At 45.7% G+C, this 19,779-nt stretch overlaps 1 protein-coding gene across 12 annotated transcripts in view; it reads right to left on the reverse strand.

Moving 5' to 3' along the window:
- OPCML (opioid binding protein/cell adhesion molecule like) overlaps nt 1–19,779 on the reverse strand; it is a 1,020,156-nt gene that overhangs the window by 25,170 nt on the left and 975,207 nt on the right. For 7 of the 12 annotated variants that reach the window (XM_070623491.1, XM_070623488.1, XM_070623490.1 and 4 more), the window contains 3 exons: nt 7,659–7,796; nt 7,127–7,247; nt 6,487–6,638 (listed from right to left, as the gene is read on the reverse strand). In XM_070623491.1, coding sequence (XP_070479592.1) covers nt 6,487–6,638; nt 7,127–7,247; nt 7,659–7,796 — 411 coding nt within the window. Of the gene's footprint in view, nt 1–5,546; nt 5,574–6,486; nt 6,639–7,126; nt 7,248–7,658; nt 7,797–19,779 lie in introns of all 12 variants that reach the window. The other 5 variants (XM_070623489.1, XM_070623492.1, XM_070623495.1 and 2 more) reach the window with 1 other exon arrangement.

Raw genomic sequence — 19,779 nt, forward strand, 5'->3', positions numbered from 1 at the left:
GCACTCAGAATGAAGGAGAGTACTGGAGATGCAGATTTGGGAGCTATCAGACTATTGCTCAGAGACTGTCACTCTTCCGTGCGCATAAGGTTCCCCTGGAAAACTTGCTTAAAAAGCACATTCTCAGGACCTTCCCTGGAAATTTTAGTTAAATGGGTCAAGGGCAAGGCCCTGAATCTGCATTTTTAAAACACCCAAAGCAAGTGTAATGCAGGCTAAGATATTGCTCTGTAAGATGCTTGAGAACACAGAAGACCCCTCCTCCTCTCATTGTAATACTACCCCTGGGCAGATTTATGGGGAAAGTGGTAGAGGAGCTCGAAGTAGACTAAGACAGAAAGGGAAGAAGAAAGTCACAGCCCGGTTATACGGCATAGGCCAGAAGTAGGGTATGGGGGAGCCAAAGGGAGACCTGGAACGGAGAGGAGGCTGGGTGTCAGGAGGGACACAGACGGTGGTAGACCTAGGTGTGAATGGCTCTGGAGGCAGTGGAGAATGCAATGCTTGCTCTCCCTTTAGAAGGTTTGGAGGTAAAGACATATGGGATGGTGCATGGAGGGCACACTAAAGAGAATCCTCAGAGTCCTTGCACCCACTCCTCAGGTCTCCCCTAGAGCTGCCTGGGGGAAAGGTGGGGTTGTTAGGACACCTTAATAAAAGCGAGGGGGGAGAAGGCCGAGGGAGGGAGCTGTCAGGGTGGGGGTGGAGGTATGAAGGCAGGGCTTTGAGCGCTTTGCCCACGCGTACCAGTGGGGCAAAGGGTGGAGGAGGAGAGGAGCTGGTTGATGTTGCCTCTAGTTGAAGAAAATCCGGCTTGAAGAGCCAGCCTGATATGTATATTTATTCTAGAGGAATGGCCATTAGCAAAAGAAAATATACATTCTGTCCTCAGAGCTTCCAGGGGCCGCTGAGGTAGGCTGTCATCGTGGCTGCTCTGAGGGGGCTGAGGCTTTGCCTGAGGAAAACTCCAGAGCCCAGATGTTGCCTTAACTGGCATATTTTGCCATTTTCATTTGCAGTGACAAGATTCCTATGAGTTGTCCCTTATCCTGATACTTAACTCTTAATGTAACTAATTTGCGTCACTACGATTTCACAGATAAAATGTGAGAAATCTGTTTTTCTCTCTGCGGCATGCCCCCTCCTGTCTGGCTTTGTTTGCATTCTCTGTCCCTCTCCCCTGCCAGCTCCAGTAATCCAGACGTTTATATGGCTCATTAAGCGCATCACACTCTCTGCAGGGCCGGATGTAATCAAGTTCAGAATCTTCCCTGTTTGTGCTCTAAGGACGCAGAGATAGGGCCTCTGCTCAAGACCCAGTGGAGGCAAAGTGTTTTGGCAGTTGAGAAAAAGTGAGATGCTTCCACGAGGAGTGTGGTGGCCAGCAAGCTGAGGCAGCCACACCCTGCTGCACACAGGCCTGGCAAGACTTCAAAGTGCCAGGGCTCCAGGCGGGCCTTCAAGTGGCTGCATGCACTCGATAAAGCTTACGCATACTCAGAGCAAGTTGCTTTTCAGTAAAAAAAACATTTTTCTGTCACCATTTCCAAGGTTATGGGGACCTGGCTCTTATACTCTTTTCTCATTGTTTTCAAATTCAGAACAGAGACTAAGTAAGCTGGAAGTTAGCGGGGAGTCCATCTTGTTCTGCTCTTCCATTTCATAGACAGCCGTGGAACACAAAGTGTCATGGTTCATCTATACCAGAGTTGGAACTAGAACTCAGTCTTCCTTGCTGCTAGTATGAGTCTCCTCTCTGCATTCCCCTGCCTCTCCAGCACCTGCAGTTGCCCAGGGCTAAGGAAAGTATACAGTCTAAAATGCCACTTTGTGTTGGCATTCTCCCTGCATGAGCTGTCTTGTCTGTGTGGCTTTTGAAGGGATGGCAACTGGTGTGCAAGAAAGAAACATCTGATAGCAATGCCAACCATGGACTCATCTTTGAGTATCACCCACCTATCTGCGTTGTCTGTCACAGTTTGCCTAGTCACTTCCTGTTTCAACCCACTCACCAACCCATTGGCTCTACAACCTTTGTCTTATGTATTCTTCTGAAATTGCTTTTATCCCATTTTCCTTTATTCTTTGCATATAGGTAGGAAATAAACGAAAGATGTATTTGTATGAGAGGCCTATTATGAGTGCATGTTGTGAGGAGTTCACAGTGCAGAGTTGAAACGATCTCCAAAAATGAACTCACACAGTCTTTGAGGGCAAACACCAAAGCATGCCTGGAAATGTGGGGTGTGTGTGAGTATATGTGTGGGGACGCATGCGCAAATGTTTGGGAAGTATAAGTATATGGGTTGTAAATGTAAAAATTGTCCTTTAAAATAATGGGTTCAGATTTAGACAGAAGAAGGGAGATGTTGGTGTGGGAAATTGGTTCAAACAGGCCAATTGTTGATGTGGGGTTCCATCTAGAAGGTCATCCTCCAATATCCATGCTGGGTTGCCTAGTGTTGTGAGTTGGATTGAAACAGTAGAAAGAGCTCAGACAGTGGAACCAGAGTGCCTATGTTTAAACTCCAGCTCAAGCACTTAGAAATTAGTATGAGTTGAGAAATCTGCCTAACTTCTCTATTTCCTCCTCTGTAAAATTGGAAGAAATATAGTATTTACTTCCTACAGTCATTACATGAGACAAAACATGTAGAACACTGAGTCTAATGGGCCTATACATAGTAAGCAGTTGATAATAATTAGCATAATTATGGGAGCACGGAGGACGAGAAAGAATATGCATGATCAGCAGAAGGGGTTGGTCAACTGGACAATATCACTCTGATCTTGTGTTGAAGCTATTGACACCCAGGCATAGCATAGTATCAGAGAACTAGGCTTTGTGGCGACCATAGAGGACATCTTTCACTGAAGAAAAAACCAAGGCATACTGAGATTGGCTTTCCCAAAGCCAGTCAGGCAGGAAGCAATGGAGCTTGGCCACAAAGAGGACTCTGAGACTCATTGACCCTACTCCATTCTGTCACATTTCATTCCTGGCAGCTGAACTCTTTCCTGGTATCAGGCACACAACCCTCCAACCTCTGCATATATTCATTCAACAAAACTTTCCCGGCCATTTGAAGTGTGTGGATCCCTGTTGATCTAAAGATCAAACCAGACATGGTCCTTACATTCATGGAGCAGACAGGAAAAGGGGAAGAAAGATTCTAATCAAACAAACTAAATAAATGAAACAAAAGCAAAATTAAAAAAAAGTAAAAAATAGAAATGAAGTCTATCTGTGTGCCACTGCTGTGTCCTCTTCGTTAGAAGAGCACCACACTGGTCGCAGCTGTGGATGTGTATTTGTTGAATGAATGCTAGCTAATGCACTGTGCAGAGTGCAGCATTCAGAAGCACTATAGGAAGGGGTGTACAAGGGGGGAACTGATCTACTCATAGAGGTTTGGGAAGGCTTCCTTCAGGAAGGGATGCTGACAGGTGAGTGGACACCATCTGGGCGAAACAAGGTACAGTGAATTATGGGGATTGGTGGTGCTTTAGTAAAAGGCACAAGGGACTTTGGAGGAAAGGAAAGTACAAGTCCAGATGAGCGATAATTCTGGCAGCCATATCAAGGGAAGCAGTGAAAAGATGGGCCGTATCAAAAAAAGTGTTGGCAGATACAAGTAGTAACCACAATATCTTGCATTTATACAACCAGCTTTCTGTTTGTCATACCTCTGTGATGAACACTATCTTATTGGTAATTCACAATGACAATCAGCAGGCCAGGAAATATAATCCCAATTTTAACTGGGTAAACTGAGGCCTATAGTCTTTGTGTTTTGTCAAAGTAACACATCTAAACATAGCATTTGTGGGACTTGCTATATATGACCTTATTTAGTTCTCTCACCAATCTTTCAAGGCAAGTATTAATACCCCATTAGCATACATGGAGAACGGAAGCCTCAGCAAGGTTAAGTAGCTGATATGTGGCTTACTGAATTGGGATATGCAGCTACATCTTTCCTGTGGACTGAATTGTGCCCCCCAAATCCATATGTTGAGGTCCTAACCCCCAATACATATTTGGAGATGGGCCTATTAGGAAGAAATGAAGATTAAATGAAGTTATAACAGTAAGGCCCTGATTTGCCAGGATTTGTGTCCTAATAAGAAGACCCAGCAGAGAGCCCTCTCTCTCTGTCTCCCTGTCTCCACACAAGCTCAGAGAAAAGGCCGTGTGAGAATGAAGTGGCCTTCTACAAGCCTGGAAGAGAGACTACATCAGAAACAGATGATAGATCTTCCTGACTTGATCTTGGACTTCTGGCCTCCAGAATGGTGAGAAAATAAATCTCTGTTTTGTAATCCCCCAGCCTATGATATTTTGTTATGACAGCCCTACAGACCAATATAGTCTGAATATACAGTTGCTGTTGTTATCTGCTATGACACATCTCTTTCCTTAGTTAATGGTAAAGAGGGACAAGAACCTAGATCATCTAGTTGTCAGTCCTAGCTTCCTCCTTATTGGCCATATTCCCTGCCACTGGCAACTCCACTAACTGAGGGGGTGGTGGCAGGGTCAGTGCAGAGCAGGACTCCAATCCTACTTGTTCCTCTCAATTTGATCAAGACATGAACATTCATGGATATCAAGATGTGGGCGGAGCCAGTGGCCTGTGATTGTCTTGGATCCAATGCAGTGAAAAGCAAGAGTTGCAGAGCTGAGTGCAGGTCTGGAAAATTAAAAAGTTACCACTTTCTGTGTGACTGAGATTGGTCATAGAAAAATACGGCTTTGAGGCTTCTGCCTCTGGAGTAGAGCTGAGCGCCAGCTGTTGCTTCATCTCAACGTGTGAGTAAGTGTATGAGCATGTGTGTGTGTATGTCTCACTCTGCTTATCCTCTGGGTACACACTTTAGCATCAGATGAAGTGGCCAATTGTGGGTCTCAGCCAGTACCTGTTCATGAGCTATGTGTACTTCAGTGTTAGTTAATCTCTTTGGTCCTCCTTTTACTCATCTTTAAAATGGGGTTAATAACTTGTCTTGCAAAGTACTAATATGACGACTAGAAACAGCAAATATTTAGTAAATGGTAGACACTATTATAATGACTAATGATCCCAAGTACTTCTATTTTAAAATGAAGTTTCTAGCATTAAATCATTAAGCCCTTTTTGCCTTGGGTTAAAAGAATAAAACACTCATACTAGGGTGACTTCCCCATGGAGGAAATTATCTGATAATCCATTTGATCTCTGGGCTGGGTCCCTCTTTGTGCTGCTGTGTGCAGAAATAGCAGAATACTCACTCCTTTTAAAGGCCACCAAGTATAAGTTTACTGTTTTGTGGTAAAACCCTCTCCCCTGAAATGTCCAATGATATTTCATTTGTGTGCATGTGAAAGCCATCATATTCTACATGCTCGTTACCCAAATGGTGCAAACCAACCCCCCTGACGCCTATCCACTAGGGAGAAATAAATTAAGGGTGTGGAGCAGGCAAGCCTATCTTTGACGTAGGCTTACATTCTAAAGTGTAGGCATTCAGGCAGGCAGAGGAAGGAAGGAACATGCTGTACCCACCTGCCACTGCTGATGAGGGGCTTATTTCTAAGACACACACAGCACAATGCACACACAATGCAGAGAGAAAACAAAAGACATAGATCACACATTTCAGATGGTTGATGGACAAAGTTTAGTTATTGTCAATGCTGAAAGCTTGTTCAGGGTCTGAGGTGCACATGGACAAATGAATACCTTTTCATCCTACTCACCAGATGCTTCCCTCTAACCAAATCTCAGCAAATAAACAAATACATACACACAAGAAAAATCACAACGAGCTGGCCTTGGCCCATGGTGTGAAATGTTGCAGAAGGAGATGGACACAGCAGTGTGGGAAAATTGAGTGAGGAAGAGATAAGGGCTTCCAAGGGCGCCAGTCACGGCTCTGGAGACCTCTCCATCCATATGGGAGGGAAAGACCTTCAGAGAAGGGTTTGATACTCCAACTGTGGACAGAGCAGTCATCTTCATGAGGACTCAGACTACTGCTCCATTCATTCCAAGGAATGAGGATATGACATGGCAATCAACATGTGAATCATGATGGCAGCAGTTGACTTGGTTTAAAACTCTAAATATAAATCCCAGAATCATAGACTGTCACTATAGAAGGTATCTTAAAATTATATCTAATTTACCCCTCAGACCTTTCAACAGTGCTGCAAGTGAACTCTTCCATGGTTCTGTCTTCTTTATGGCAAACACGATTAAACATAGTTCAAAATTTGGTTTACTCCTTCTGTAAGGTGAAAACCTTGCTTTTCAATAGACCAGGAGATATCAATTAAAACATCACTGTATCACATGCTAGGAGAATGACGGGGAGAAGCATTCCGTGTCTAAGGATGGTGGGCGGAGCAGTATGGATGGACACAGGCCACGCAGATCATGCCTTTCTCCCTCTTGGTCCCTCTAGCTCCCCTGAGCCCACCGCACCCAGACTTCCTGCACTCACCATACAGTGTGATGCTGGCATTGGTGTTCCCCAGCTTGTTTGTGGCCACACAAGTATAGTTCCCATAATCCTTTTCTGAAACATTGAAGAAAGTCAGAGTGGATATGCGGCCTTTGTTCTCAATTCTCACGCCGTCCAGGCCGGTGGCTAGCCTGCAATAAGAGAAGGTACTACTGGTCTGGTTCTACAAATAAAGGGAGAAAGAAGACAGGAGATGCTGGGAGAAATCAAATGTACTATAGATAATCCTACAAGGATGCTCTCCTCCTCACAAAGACCCTTCCTCCAACTAACCCAGTCCCTCTACTTCAAACCACAAGCACTACAGCTTCCATTAGGAGGAAAACAGAAAGGATACTTATGTTCCAAAGGCTAAAATTTTTGTGGCTTCTAGTTGTTCAAGACTGCCATGTCTACAACTAATCTCAGATTATGAAAGAAAGTCAATTCATTTTGCCCACTTCCCAGTTTCATCCGTTTTTTTTGTTTCTAGTTCTAACATGAGACTCTGTTATAAAGGAGGCCGCAACACATTTTGGTTTAGCAATATCTTTCCCCATGGCTTTATCATACTCCTACCATGTGGGGAGTGATCCATCAGCTCTGCTTCAGACATGCCCTACTTCCCTGTTCAAGGTACCTGGTGTCCTCCTTGAACCATTGGAATTCAGCCGCAGGCACTGCAGAGGCTTCGCAGCTCAAGATGCCTTTCTGACCAACTGAGACACCGGTGTTCCTCGCTTTTGAGATATAGGGAGGGTCTGTGGGGGAAATAGTGCAGAGTGATTCCATGAAACAGATGAAGGGAACATTCAGTCACCTGCTGTGCAAATGAATTTCTTGTGAGACCCCTTCTTCCCAGGTAAGTAACCACTTATTTTAGGAAAAGAACTTGCTTGAAGATATTACATTTACTCTAACATCTTCTTCAAGGTTTCAAACTGATTCAAAGTTACAAACTGTCCTCATTAGCTAAAAGCTCTGATGGTCACAGGAAGACTCCAGGGGCAAATGGCAATGGAGGCAGTGATGGGGCAAACCAATCCGATAAAGCATTTTCCTGTTGGAAGCAACTTGGGTCTATCAGAAAATGGCATTGCCATTACTAGCTTGTTCCCTTAATCCCTATACCCTCTTTTGCCCTAGAACTCCCTGACAATGGATCAACTCACAGTTTACAGTGATTTTTACTTTCCGCACGTCAGGTGCAGCGACATCATTCAAGGCGCTGCATTCATACTCCCCAGACTGGTCACGTTTGATGTCAGAGATTTCCAGGTATTCATCCTCACTCACAAAGCCCTGGCCCTCTGGGAAGAAAGAAACAGACAGGAAACAAGGGAGAAACTGTGAATCGGGGGACAGAATTGCATTCACATCCAGGGCTTGTAGGAGAAGGAAGAGAAAAAAAATGTAAAGATGGGGTTTGAACACCAAGTCAAAGATAATAGGACACCATAGTATGGTCAAAACGTATGGCATTTGATGAAAGAAATTCTCTGCTTGAGTCTTGGATCAGTGTGTCTTTGTCCAAGTCACTTTAACTTTTTAGACCATTTGATAAGAAGGGGATATCATTATCTTTCTTATATGATTATTATCAGGATTAATTAAGAAAGTACATGTGAAATAACCCAGTGCGTTACTAGACTTTGATATTTTAAAGAGAGTTGTCATAATCAATAACACAATAACACATGTAGGAATAACTTTAGGGTATGTTAATATGGACGTCTTAATTTTTCTCTATGTAGAAATGCCTTCGTCTACAGAACACAGACTATTACCTGTAGAATGAATAAGTGACTGTTCAACATTTTAGTACAATTAGAAGCAAAGCAGTTGATTTGGTTTCATACTGTGCCGGAGAAGATAGAGAGGAGAACGAATGAATGTGCAACCACTTTGCGACTGCTATGTAGTAGCTGCTCAATAAACCTTTGCCAACACAAAATAAATGTGATAGCCCCAAAGAAGGTATCCATGGTTACTAGAACAGCCTCATGGATTTAATATCCAACTTTGTGGAACATTCTGGAGACTTTATTCTTAGGCACTTGTGAAGTTTGCAAGTCATGATCCAAAATATTCTGAGGCTGGAAAATTTACATTGCTTGCAGCCACCATTTTATATTCTTGCAACAATCTGGCCCCATTGCCTTATCCCCTACTCTACACCCTGTGATTCAGAGCAAAGAGAACAGACCTTCTGCCTTGAAACACAAATGTTCTGAGTTCTGAAGCACCAGGTTCCCATGAAAACCCAGCCAACACAAAAACACAAAGGTATAGCTATTCACATTTCTTATAGGCCTGCTGCTTCTTTTTATTTATTTATTTTTGTGAGGAAGATTCACCCCTGAGCTAACATCTGTGCCAATCTTCCTCTACTTTGTATGTGGGATGCCTCCACAGCCTGGCTGATAAGTAGAGTAGGTCTGTACCCAGGATCCTGTGGACCCCACCTGGAACTTTAACCCCTGGACCACAGGGCTGGCCCCCTGCTTCTTTTTTTTGTTTTGTGCTCCAGGTTTTAGAACAGAATTAGCTTTCAGGATGATAAAAACTCATCATAACTTTCCTCACACCCCCGTGGAAGCGTATTCTGATCCAATGGGTGCTCAATCAATTAAGTCTGGGTCCACCGTGGGTGTAGAGGATGAAGGTGGGGTGTCTCTGGGGGTTGGGTTGATGGGTGGGGAGTAGGGAGGCAGGTTCTCCGGCATCCTGACTCTGTTCCAAGTCTAAGCCTTTGGGAATTTCCACCCATCCTGCCCATTTCCCCAGACCACTTGCTTTTCAGCTCTCACTTCCTTCTTTGCCTCTATCTCCACCCCAGGTCATGCCTACGCAGGCTCTGCTGTCAGTGTCTGGATGCTCCTTACCAAGACCTTCCCTAGAAGGTGTAAGGCCCCAGGCAAATACTTTTCAAGGGCCCTCTCTCTAGATAAATAATTTGAGTTACCCCAAATCAGCACCATTCTGGTAGCCCAATCCAGGCAATTCCATGAAAGAAATCTTGCATTGGCCAGCAGGAGCAATCACTTGCCAGGCCACCCTCCTGGAGCTTGGACCTGTTAACAGGACCCCAGGACAAGCCCAGAGGTGTGGGTTTTGGGATTTTGGGAAATCTGGATGAATCCATGTGAAGAGGGGCTTAGGGTAGAGGTTGAAAATGTGCCCTGAAGGGGAGAAATAAGGCCCAGGATAGGCCCATGCACTCCCAGTCGAGGATCTCAGTGTCTCTCCTGAATGTGTTGCTGGCCTATGCTGGTCCCAGGCACCACAGGGGAACTTAGAAAATTTCAAGAAAGACACTCCAGAACATGGTGCCTCCTGGGGTCTGGGGTAGGGCCCTGTCCATTGGGGTCTCAGGGTGGTGGGGCCGATCCCAGCCCTCTACCTCAACAGACATTTAATCATTCAGGCTAGTACATATTCTAATATTTTAATGATCATTAGAGGGATATAAACATCTTCTTATCTTTTTTTCCTTATTTCTCTTAGACAAAAGAACCTCAAAGTTGAAGGAGAATCTAAGATCACTTATTTCAGAAAATCTAAACAAGATAAAAATTTCCTTGCTTATTGAAATGATGCTGGTTGACTAAGTATTTTTCAGGATTAAACAACAATGAAATCAAACACACCCAAATGACTTTCCAGATTCACCAGACGTTTTCTACATTGAATACATATGGCTGGATCAGAAGTCTGGATTCCCACCACTAAGACTTTATTATTCTTTCTAAGGTACCACAGTGTATTTGCCACAAGTAGTTAAACTCCCCTGCATTTAACCAAACAAATGAGCTACCTGCAGTGGGCCTGGCAGGAGCCTCGGGCAGGGTCGCTGACCCCCTTTCCTTGGAGAGAATGAGATAGACCCGCATCATGCTGCAAGGTGTGCACCAGACAGATGTCTTAAAGCCTCAGATAAGGCAGGTCTAGGAATGCCAGTCAATGTAGAAGTCTTGGCCAGCACAAAGGGCAGGGATCACTTCAAAGAAGATAGAGGCCAATGTGAGTGATTCTTCTCATTTGTATGAGTAGGACAGATCCAAAGTCCTTCATGCGGGATCACTGGGCAACATGGCCACCCTCTGGAATGTGGGAATTTATTTGCACTATCTTTCATGCTACTTTTATGGGATGGTTATGTGACCCCAAAAAAGGAAGAAAGAGAGTGTTTCACCTAAAATGAAGATAGTTATGATCGTACTACCTCATTAAGCGAGAAAAAGAATTTTGTCAAATTTGTGCTACAAAGTAAGAGGTTCTCAGATTTTAATTTGCATATAAATTCCTCCAGAATTTAAAAAAATACATAGATTCTGATTCAGTAGGTCTAGAGTGGGGCCTGGTATTCTGCCTTTCTAACAAGCACCTAAGTACTTCCAAGCTGCTGGTCTAGGGCCCACACTCTAAGTAGAGAGGCTATAAGGCCCCATCGAGCGGCATTCTGGGCTCTCTGCTACTCACACGTTTAAAATGATCTGGTCTGGGAAGTGGCCAGTTGGTCAACAAGGCCTTCAGAGCGCTCCTCACACTGGCATCCTCGTGGAGCGCATCTCAAGAGCACCCTCTCTTAGCAGTGTAGGGCTCAGCAGGGCACAGCGAGGCTGAGGATCTGGACCCTTGAAGCTAACTTTTCCATTGAGTCTTTATGATTTTTCTGCAAAACATGCATCCTCTCAAACAGTTTTCTTTGATAAGAAATGGGAAGATGCTGTTGAAACTCCTCCCCATCTCAAGCCGACTGAAGGTGATCCAGATGCTATTTTCTTAACTACTTTGAATCATGGGTGAGATTTTTAAAGCAGAACAACTCTAAGTTGCTAAATGCCTGGAGACCTAGGAAACTGCAGGGTTTAACGCTCTCCCTGCCCTTTCCAGCTCTGGTTGCAAATGTAAAATTCTGATTCCATGCTGTAGAGAAAGGGGCAGAAGGCAACAAATATTTTAATCCTCTTTGCTAGCTGCCAGGAAGCCAAACTGCTGACTATGAAGACAGAGGGAGGGAAACAGGGAAAGAGAGAAACACATGAGGAGGAACAGGAAAGGAAGAAGGAAGAGGAGGCAGGATGTACTGGTGTACAGAAAGGGAGGCAGAGAAGGTCCAGGCAGGATGGCCCGGGTGTCATTGGAAAGATTCTAAAGCCACACTCAGAAGGGATTAAAAAAAAAAAAAGGCTACGAGGCTACAATATTTTCTCTGACAAACATGTGGAAACAAGCGCTCCAAGTCTGCCCGACAGTTTTGCTTTATGGTGAGATGTCCTGTAACAAGCCAGTAACCCAGAGGCGTTATCAACCTGCCCTATGCATTCAGACATCCCAATATAACAGGATTGGAAGCAAAAGGAAGAGGATTCTGAGTCATTGGCAGAAATATATTAAAAAATGGGGGTTACTTCTTTCCACGGAGGAGTGCTTCGAAGAAGATAAGTTCGACTCACTGTATTAGCAAGATTAAGATCTGCTAGGATACAAATGGGACCATTTATCAAGGGATGTGGGAGGTCCCTGGGCCAGGACCCCTCACACGCTTGGGGATAGGATGAGCAAGCCCCATGTTTCTGTGGGCACAAGGGGGCTTCTTCTATAGGGTTACGTATTCTGATTTAACACAGTGGCAGAAAGCAAAGAGCAAGCAGCATCCATGGGAGGGTCTGTTCCAGCTTAGAAATGGGGGAGCAGACAGAGAAACTGCCGTGGGGGAGAAGGATCCCTGGCGCAGCCTGCTGTCCCCGATGTCACCTGCAGTTATTATACTCATGCCCACCAGGAGAGAAGTGTGACGAGCGCTGGGTTAGCCACTGTCGGGGGTGGGGTTGATATTAAAGACAGGGTTCTCCATTTTGGGTAGTCTACAGTCTCACGAGCCTAGAACTGGAGTAGTTCATATTTTTCTGTCCCTAGGCTCAATTTTTCAATTCTTAATTATTTCTGGATCCCTCAAGTACGGCATGGTGGGTCAGAAAGATTTATTAGGGCTGGAAGAAACCTAAGAATTCAGGAATGAAAAGATGGAATAGGAAATCCAGATTAAAATCTGGACGCTTCCTCACCTGTTTCTTCTCTTTCCTTTTCCCTTTACATCCTGTCCTTTCACATCAGCTGTATCTCGGCCATCACTCTTAAGTCTGATTTTTCCCTTCTTTTTCCCAACCAATTCCCTAGAATTATAAAGTTGGAAGTAACCAAGGGGTCGAAGATTTTTGCCTTTCACCTTTTAGGATTATCGTCCCTGATGGAGTATCTTCTCCTCGTGTGAATATCTCTAGCCATGATTTCAGGGCATGGCCTATTCCTTTGCTAGGTATAAGCCAAAAAATCCTCCAAAATATCCTCCTCATATTGAGGCAATCTCTGCCTGGCTTCTCCCTTAGAAATGACTAAAAGTTGCCTCCTGGGTGCCCCCGTCTCACTGTCCCTCTCATACGCTATGGAAAGCTGTGCTGTATCCAGGGAAGCTGCTTTGTGAGGTTAAATGTCAGCACCTGTCACAGCCTTTGCCATGAGGCCTGTCAGGAAGTGACTCACAATGGCACATGCCTGGGGCAGGTGCCATAAAAGAGATGAGCAGGAAGAGGATGAGAGCAGGGAGGAGGGGTAGGAATTTAAGGAGGCAGCCACGCAGAGAGGAAAAGGCATTGGGAAGAAATGGCCTGAGGAAGAACTCAGATGAGCAAGAAAGAAAGAGGAGGAAACGGGGAGCCAGAAGCAAGCCAATGGGTGTGGGGAGAGCGTGGGCAGCTGAGGGTCAATCTGGCTCAAATAGTAGGCTTTCTGGAAAAGCAAGAAAAGAAGTGTCCCTGCTGCTTAGCAAGGGGGGTTATTATAGAAGATCCCTAATAACAGTGAACTTGGAAAGTTGGAATCAAATGCCCAGATGATCATATGCATGCTTCTGACCTCTTAGGCCACGACTAGGCTTTCTGACCCATCTTGGAGAATTGTCTCTTAGTCTCTTGCTCACTCGCCAAAGCTAGGTAGTCATTCAAGCCATCAAGCAACTAAGATTTTACTCTCGTAAGAGGTGCACCATGCTTTGAAAAAAGTAGAGGTGGGCTGGCATGTTGTGCATTTGCTGGAAAGAACAAGGCCCAGGAAAGGGGCTGTCTGAAGCAATCCCCTCCCCGCTGCTTCTGTGCCCTTGAGGAACGTAGGGCGAGGGAGATACTCTTAGAAGTTCATGTGGGCATGTGTGCCCAAACCTTGTCACTCATCCATCTCCCTCTCCAGGATTCTGGCCAGTAGAACATAAACACATAAAATGAGTCACAAGCAGATCAAAATATCAGCTCTACTGCTGTCAAGCTGGCTAGCAATCTGGGCTTGGCATCTAAGGCTCACACGGGCCCTTTCCTTTCTCCCTATGAACGAAGACATCTGGACCTGTGCAGTAGGAGTCCTTGACTTGGGTATTGAGCCACAGGCCAAAAGATGGCCTGAGAGTAAGAGATGCACTGGATGGAGAGTCCTGGGTGAGGAACACACCCAGACCCAGGCAGAGGTGGATAAGGAGGATGACGTGAATTAGGAGTGCTGTCCTCACTTCTAGATGAAGGCCTTATCCCTGTTTAACTAGGTCCAATGGACACCTGAGGAAATAATCTTACCAATTACATTAGTCACCCCTCAGCCATGGGGGAGACGAAGAGTGAGTGGGGTGGAAGAGGGGTCTATTCCTCCTGGGAAGTGCAGGGGAAGCTGCCTTCTGGAAACCCATGGGCTGGGAACAGAGTTTCTCCTTCCTTCCTAGAGATCTTCTGGCATCATTCTCAATCACAAGAGCCTCCTTCTTTTGAAGGATAGAAACATTAGAAAAATGCTGAAGTTGGAACTGGGTAAAGTTTCAGCCCTTGGCACAGTTCGGCTCGCATGACCTCCGTCTTGTACTGTTTGTGCTGGGTTCAGGGTAGTCACTCCATTGTCTAAATTGCAGGCACACTGAGAAGGACTTACGCCTTCTACTTTTTGAACGCCTTATGCATCTAGTGTAGGATAAACATAAATGCTTGCTCACTCCATATCTGATGGCTAGAGGTTTGGAAATTCCGAAGCCCCCAGAACTCTCCCTTTCCACTTATTTAATCTTCTCTCTTTCTGTCAGTCTCCTCTCCACCCTCTCTGTCTTCCCCCACCCCTTGACTCTCCATAGAACACAGTGGGCAATAAGCAACTCTGGGCTCCTCCTCCATAATTAAACCAGGGCTTCTGGACAGCAGTACATTCCATCCTTGCCTGCTCCCAACTCCCAGATACGTTCCTTCGCTGCATTGGAGTTAATGAAAAGTGTGATAAACCCACTGTTTCATTTTCCCTTAATTAATACAAGCAATTGAATTGTGCTAAAGTCATTTTGGTTGGGAAACTGAGCCTCTGGGTCAATGTCTCACTTGCTGGCAGTGACAGAAGCCCTCTGTCTTGGGCTCTGACAATCGTTCTCAGGCTGTGGCCGCCAGGACCTTCCCCAAGGGAGGGGTGGCTTGCCCCTGTCCAGGGCTGCCTTGCTGGCTGCCTTCCCTGAGACTGACAGTAAGTTGGCTAATGACAAGATCAATGTGTCACTGTGAAAGTTAAGTGAGCTGCTAGTGGGAGAAAGAGTCCATTAATAATGCTTCCAGTAGCTGGGGGCTCAAAGGAATTCCGTGGCACTGGTGAGTTTCCTAAGCCTTTCCCATTTCTGATGAGACAGCTGAGGATGACACAAGAAAGGCAGGACTCAGTGACTCAACCAGTGGGACTGTCCAGAAAGATCGATTCTGAGACACTGGGCTCTCTTTACTACAAGGAGAAAAGCCAAAGACAAGAAGATATGAAGAGTTGTCCCGGTAGGTGGGGTTAGGAGAGGGGAATGTGAAAGAAGTGCTCTGCAATGGGGTCTACAAGGAAGTACCCAGGGGTGTCGTGCCAGGTGGCATGTCAGAAGCACCCAAGGAGCACTTTAAAAATAGACTCTTGTGGGGCCGGCCCCGTGGCCGAGTGGTTAATTTCTCGCGCTCCTCTGCAGGCGGCCCAGTTTTTCGTCAGTTCGAATCCTGGGTGCGGACATGGCACTGCTTATCAAACCACGCTGAGGCAGCACCCCACATGCCACAACTAGAAGGACCCACAACTAGGAATATATAACTATGTACCGGGGGACTTTGGGGAGAAAAAGGAAAAAAAAATAAAATCTTAAAAAAAAAAAAGTAGACTCTTGTGCCCATGCTTACTGATAGGTTGAATTGGCCTGGGATGGGGGTGCAGCATCAGCATCCTCTAAGGCTTTCCCAGGGGCCTCCAATGGACGTCTAGGGATGAAAACCCGGGGCAGTACATTGAGGACTCCTGAGGCCTTCACTTTCAAAGTGCCACTTCCACCTGACTCTCAGGCTTCCTCTGCTGAGAAGGCACCCAGGGCCTGGTAGCACATAAGGCTATGCACATCTCAGAGCCTGAGCAAGCCCCCTGCTGACTGTCGTTGGCCTCTGCGAGGGTCATACAGTCCTGACGTTGGCAGGTGACACCTGGAAAGGGGGCCTTACAGCTGTGTAAGGTGATGACAGCCAGGGCTGGGCTGATGGTATCTATGCCCTTCGTCAGCCCCCAGTGGACAGGGATGCCCAGATCCTCAAGCACGGAGCACAAAGGTAAGAGTAACTTCTTTTCAAAGCACAGAGAAGACGTATATTTAGCTTCATTTACTTACGTTCTGTTTTCTGAGATGAGTTCATCATGTGCAAGAAGAATCAGGACAAGAGATTTCTAGAATCCAGATGATACTGATGACTCAGAGATGACCTGAGTGAGTGACACAGAAATAGCCAGGGTACCTGCAAGAGTGTTCACTTACCCTTTAAATGGAAGTTAAGAGTGCACAGCAGAGAAAGAAGAGAGGGATTGGACACAGAGAGACAGATAGACAGACAGAGGCAGAGACAGAGACGCCAGGAGAGAGATGGAAAGAATGAGAAAGCAGAATGCAGAAAGCTGGGATTTCATACCCAGGCAGACAACTGGCTGAGGCTGGAAGCGGAAATCCATTTGGAGAACAGAGTAGCTTACTTGGGCTAAAAAAATAGCAAACATTTACATTCTAAAAGATATCTCAGGGGCCTGCCCGGTGGCACAGTGGTTAAGTTCACACGTTCCACTTCTCGGCGGCCCAGGGTGGGCAGGTTCCGATCCAAAGTGCAGACATGGCACTGCTTGGCAAAAGCCATGCTGTGGTAGGCATCCCATGTATAAAGTGGAGGAAGATGGGCACGGATGTTAGCTCAGGGCCAGTCTTCCTCAGCAAAAAGAGGAGGATTGGCAGTAGTTAGCTCAGGGCTGATCTTCCTAAAAAATAAATAAATAAATAAAAAATAAAAAGTATCTCAATATAAACAGAAATAAATATTTCTCACCAAAGGGACACAGAGGTTGAAGAAAAAAATCATTACTTTTAAAAAGCAGAACTTTAACAGCTAAGTTTTTGACAAAATGTTGAGGACATTTTAAAAGTTTTATTTATCACATTTTCCTTTTTAATTACTATTATTTGTTCCAACAAGGTTAACCAACAGGGTTATTTCAATATTAACTAAAAAGTGACTCAAATTCTGTGCTTTAGTCTAAATAAATCAACTGCCTTAAAAAACTCAATAGCTAAAAAAAGAAATACAGGGGCCGGCCCGGTAGCACAGCAGTCAAGTGCACACATTCCTCTTCGGTGGCCTGGGGTTCACTGGTTCGGATCCTGGGTGCGGACATGGCACCGCTTGGTAAGCCATGCTGTGGTAGGCATCTCACATATAAAGTAGAGGAAGATGGGCACAGATGTTAGCTCAGGGCCAGTCTTCCTCAGCAAAAAGAGAAGCATTGGCAGCAGATGTTAGCTCAGGGCTAATCTTCCTCAAAAAAAGAAAAACAAAATCAATGAACCTGTTCAAGGCATTGAATGAGATGCTGCTTCTTTCATTTATATACGTTTAAGAAAGTTTGACTTGACCTTGCCCGCATCAGCCTAAGCAGGCATGATCAGTCACCAGGCCCTTTTCTCAAAGAAAAGCAATATTTTGGAGGAATGGAAATGTCCTGTGCCACAGCGTGGTCAGAGGGTGTCCAACACCAGAATGACCGGAGGGTACTTTGGGAAACTGATGTCGTGGGCCCACAGCAAACCTGCAGGGTCAGAAGCTGTTGGAGCTAGGTGGCGTCCAAAATCTTCAAATTATTTCAAATAATGAAGAACATCAGAGCAGATGCTCCACCCCTTGCTTGCTTTTGGGTGAATAAAACTTTCCTTCCAACACCCACTGCACCTGGCTCATTTTCCGTGAGGATTCGTGCATCGGTATAGCAGCACCGAGGATGCCTTTGTTATTTTTATAGATAGGGTGACCATGTAGTTGGGTTTGTCTGGGACAGTCCCAGTGGATACCTGTTTTCCCAGCATAATAATTAACAATCGTCTTTTCCTCTCAAAAGTGTGCTGGTCTGGATGGTCACCTATGTGGCCACTGTACTTCCAGCCCGTGGATAGGCCTGCCGTCGACTCCCAGTGCCTGGGCTGCGGCCAGCACCTTACACTGCCTCTGCTTTTAAACTTTTAAATCCAATGAGAGACAGTGGCTTGGTCCGCAAGTAGACTGTGGGTTCTCAGATGTAGGACTCTGCTGGATGAGAGTCAAGAATATCTCCGTGTGCGCTGTTCTCCCAGAGCTCAAGGCCCATCAGCTACAGGCTTTTCCGGGGGTACAGACTAGAGCCGCTGCTCGGAGCCTAAGCCAACTGGAGTGAGGAGATCAGCACTGCAGCCCCCAGGTGGAAACCCTGCTGAGGCTCAAGGTCTGCTGGGCCAAAGTCCTGGCGGTCACGTGCCAGACCTGCGCCTTCTGAAATGGTCTGGATGGCCCAGAGCCCTGATGGCAGCCGCCGTATGGTCTTTTGAAGCTATTGGACAAATGCTCTTATGAGGAAGAATACAGCCCAGTTTCTGCAGATGAGGCCTGTTGCAGCCTGACTCTTCTTGTTTCTTTTCCTTCTTTCCTTTTCTTTTATTCTCTCCATTTTATCCTCTCTCCATATTAGTTCCCAACAGCACAATCACATGACAATGATGCTAATTACCAACATTCATTAATATTTTTGAAATACTTGTATTAGTTTCCAGGCAAAATACCCACGAAGCCAAGAGGTGCACTTGGCATGCAGGCCACAACCAGAGACACACTGCACACTTCGCAGAGCACGAGGGCCTGAGCTCTGGAGCATCACAGGGAGATAGCTTTGCTCCTGCACTCAGCTGTAGCCTGAGCACAGCGGAGAGGATTAGGAGCTGTGCGCTCAATGGGCAATGTCTGCCCTTGGGGACCGAGAGCACTTGATACAATGTTGGGACCCTTCGGAAACTTTCTTGTCAAGGGCTCTCTGCATCTGCACTTTGTACTATTCTAGGCAAGTCTGTCTCCCTCTTACCATCCAACTTGGACTCTTATTAAGCTGACCTCTCCCCAAAGGCATCTAACTTCCTGGCCTCCCAGCTTGGCCCCATCACCCCAGCAGTCACCTTCGCGTGGCCTTCCATGCCTCTGTGCCGACAGCAGGAGTAAGGGGAGACAACCACTGAACTGAGATCAGCAGATTGGGACCTAACCCCGGTTTTGCCACTAATCTGCTATGTGATTTTGAGTAAATGTTTTTAGCACTCTATGCCTTAATTATTTTTTCCTATCAAATAAAAATTGTACCAGATGATCTCTAAGGTCCTTATGATTTTCCTAACTTAGCAATATGTCTATGACCAGGAATGCTAAATAATTCCTTAAGTTCCGGAATCTGATGACCTTGGTGTTGATGGGCAGAGCTCCAGTCCAGGAGTTCAGGGTCACTGCCCTGTGAAGAAACACAGAAGGTCCCTGCAGTCAGATGTGCACGCTGCAGAACTGGCCCGGGCAATCCCGGCTGTATCTGGGGTTTTGACAATGCAGGCAGGAGAAGAGAGACAACTGCAATTTCAAGGTGGCACTCATCTGTCACTGTGCTATAGCTGCCTGGTGACGAGAAGGAAAGAGAGGTCTGACAATTATGAAGGACTGTGTGTGTCTGAGGGTAATGTCTTGTATTAATGGGGAAATTAATTCTTCTTTTCCCTTCTAAGCTCCTATTCATGCAGATTTTGACAAGTAGCTGTTCTTTTTTGCCCTGCCCTCGATGGTACATTGGAATAACGACTTACAGGTATAACTAATCATCCACTCACATGATTTGAGGCCCATTTTCGTGGGTCTGAGGGTGCACTGGAAATGCAGGAAAATG

Source organism: Equus przewalskii, chromosome 6, assembly GCF_037783145.1.
Source record: "Equus przewalskii isolate Varuska chromosome 6, EquPr2, whole genome shotgun sequence".
Lineage (NCBI taxonomy): Eukaryota > Metazoa > Chordata > Mammalia > Perissodactyla > Equidae > Equus > Equus przewalskii.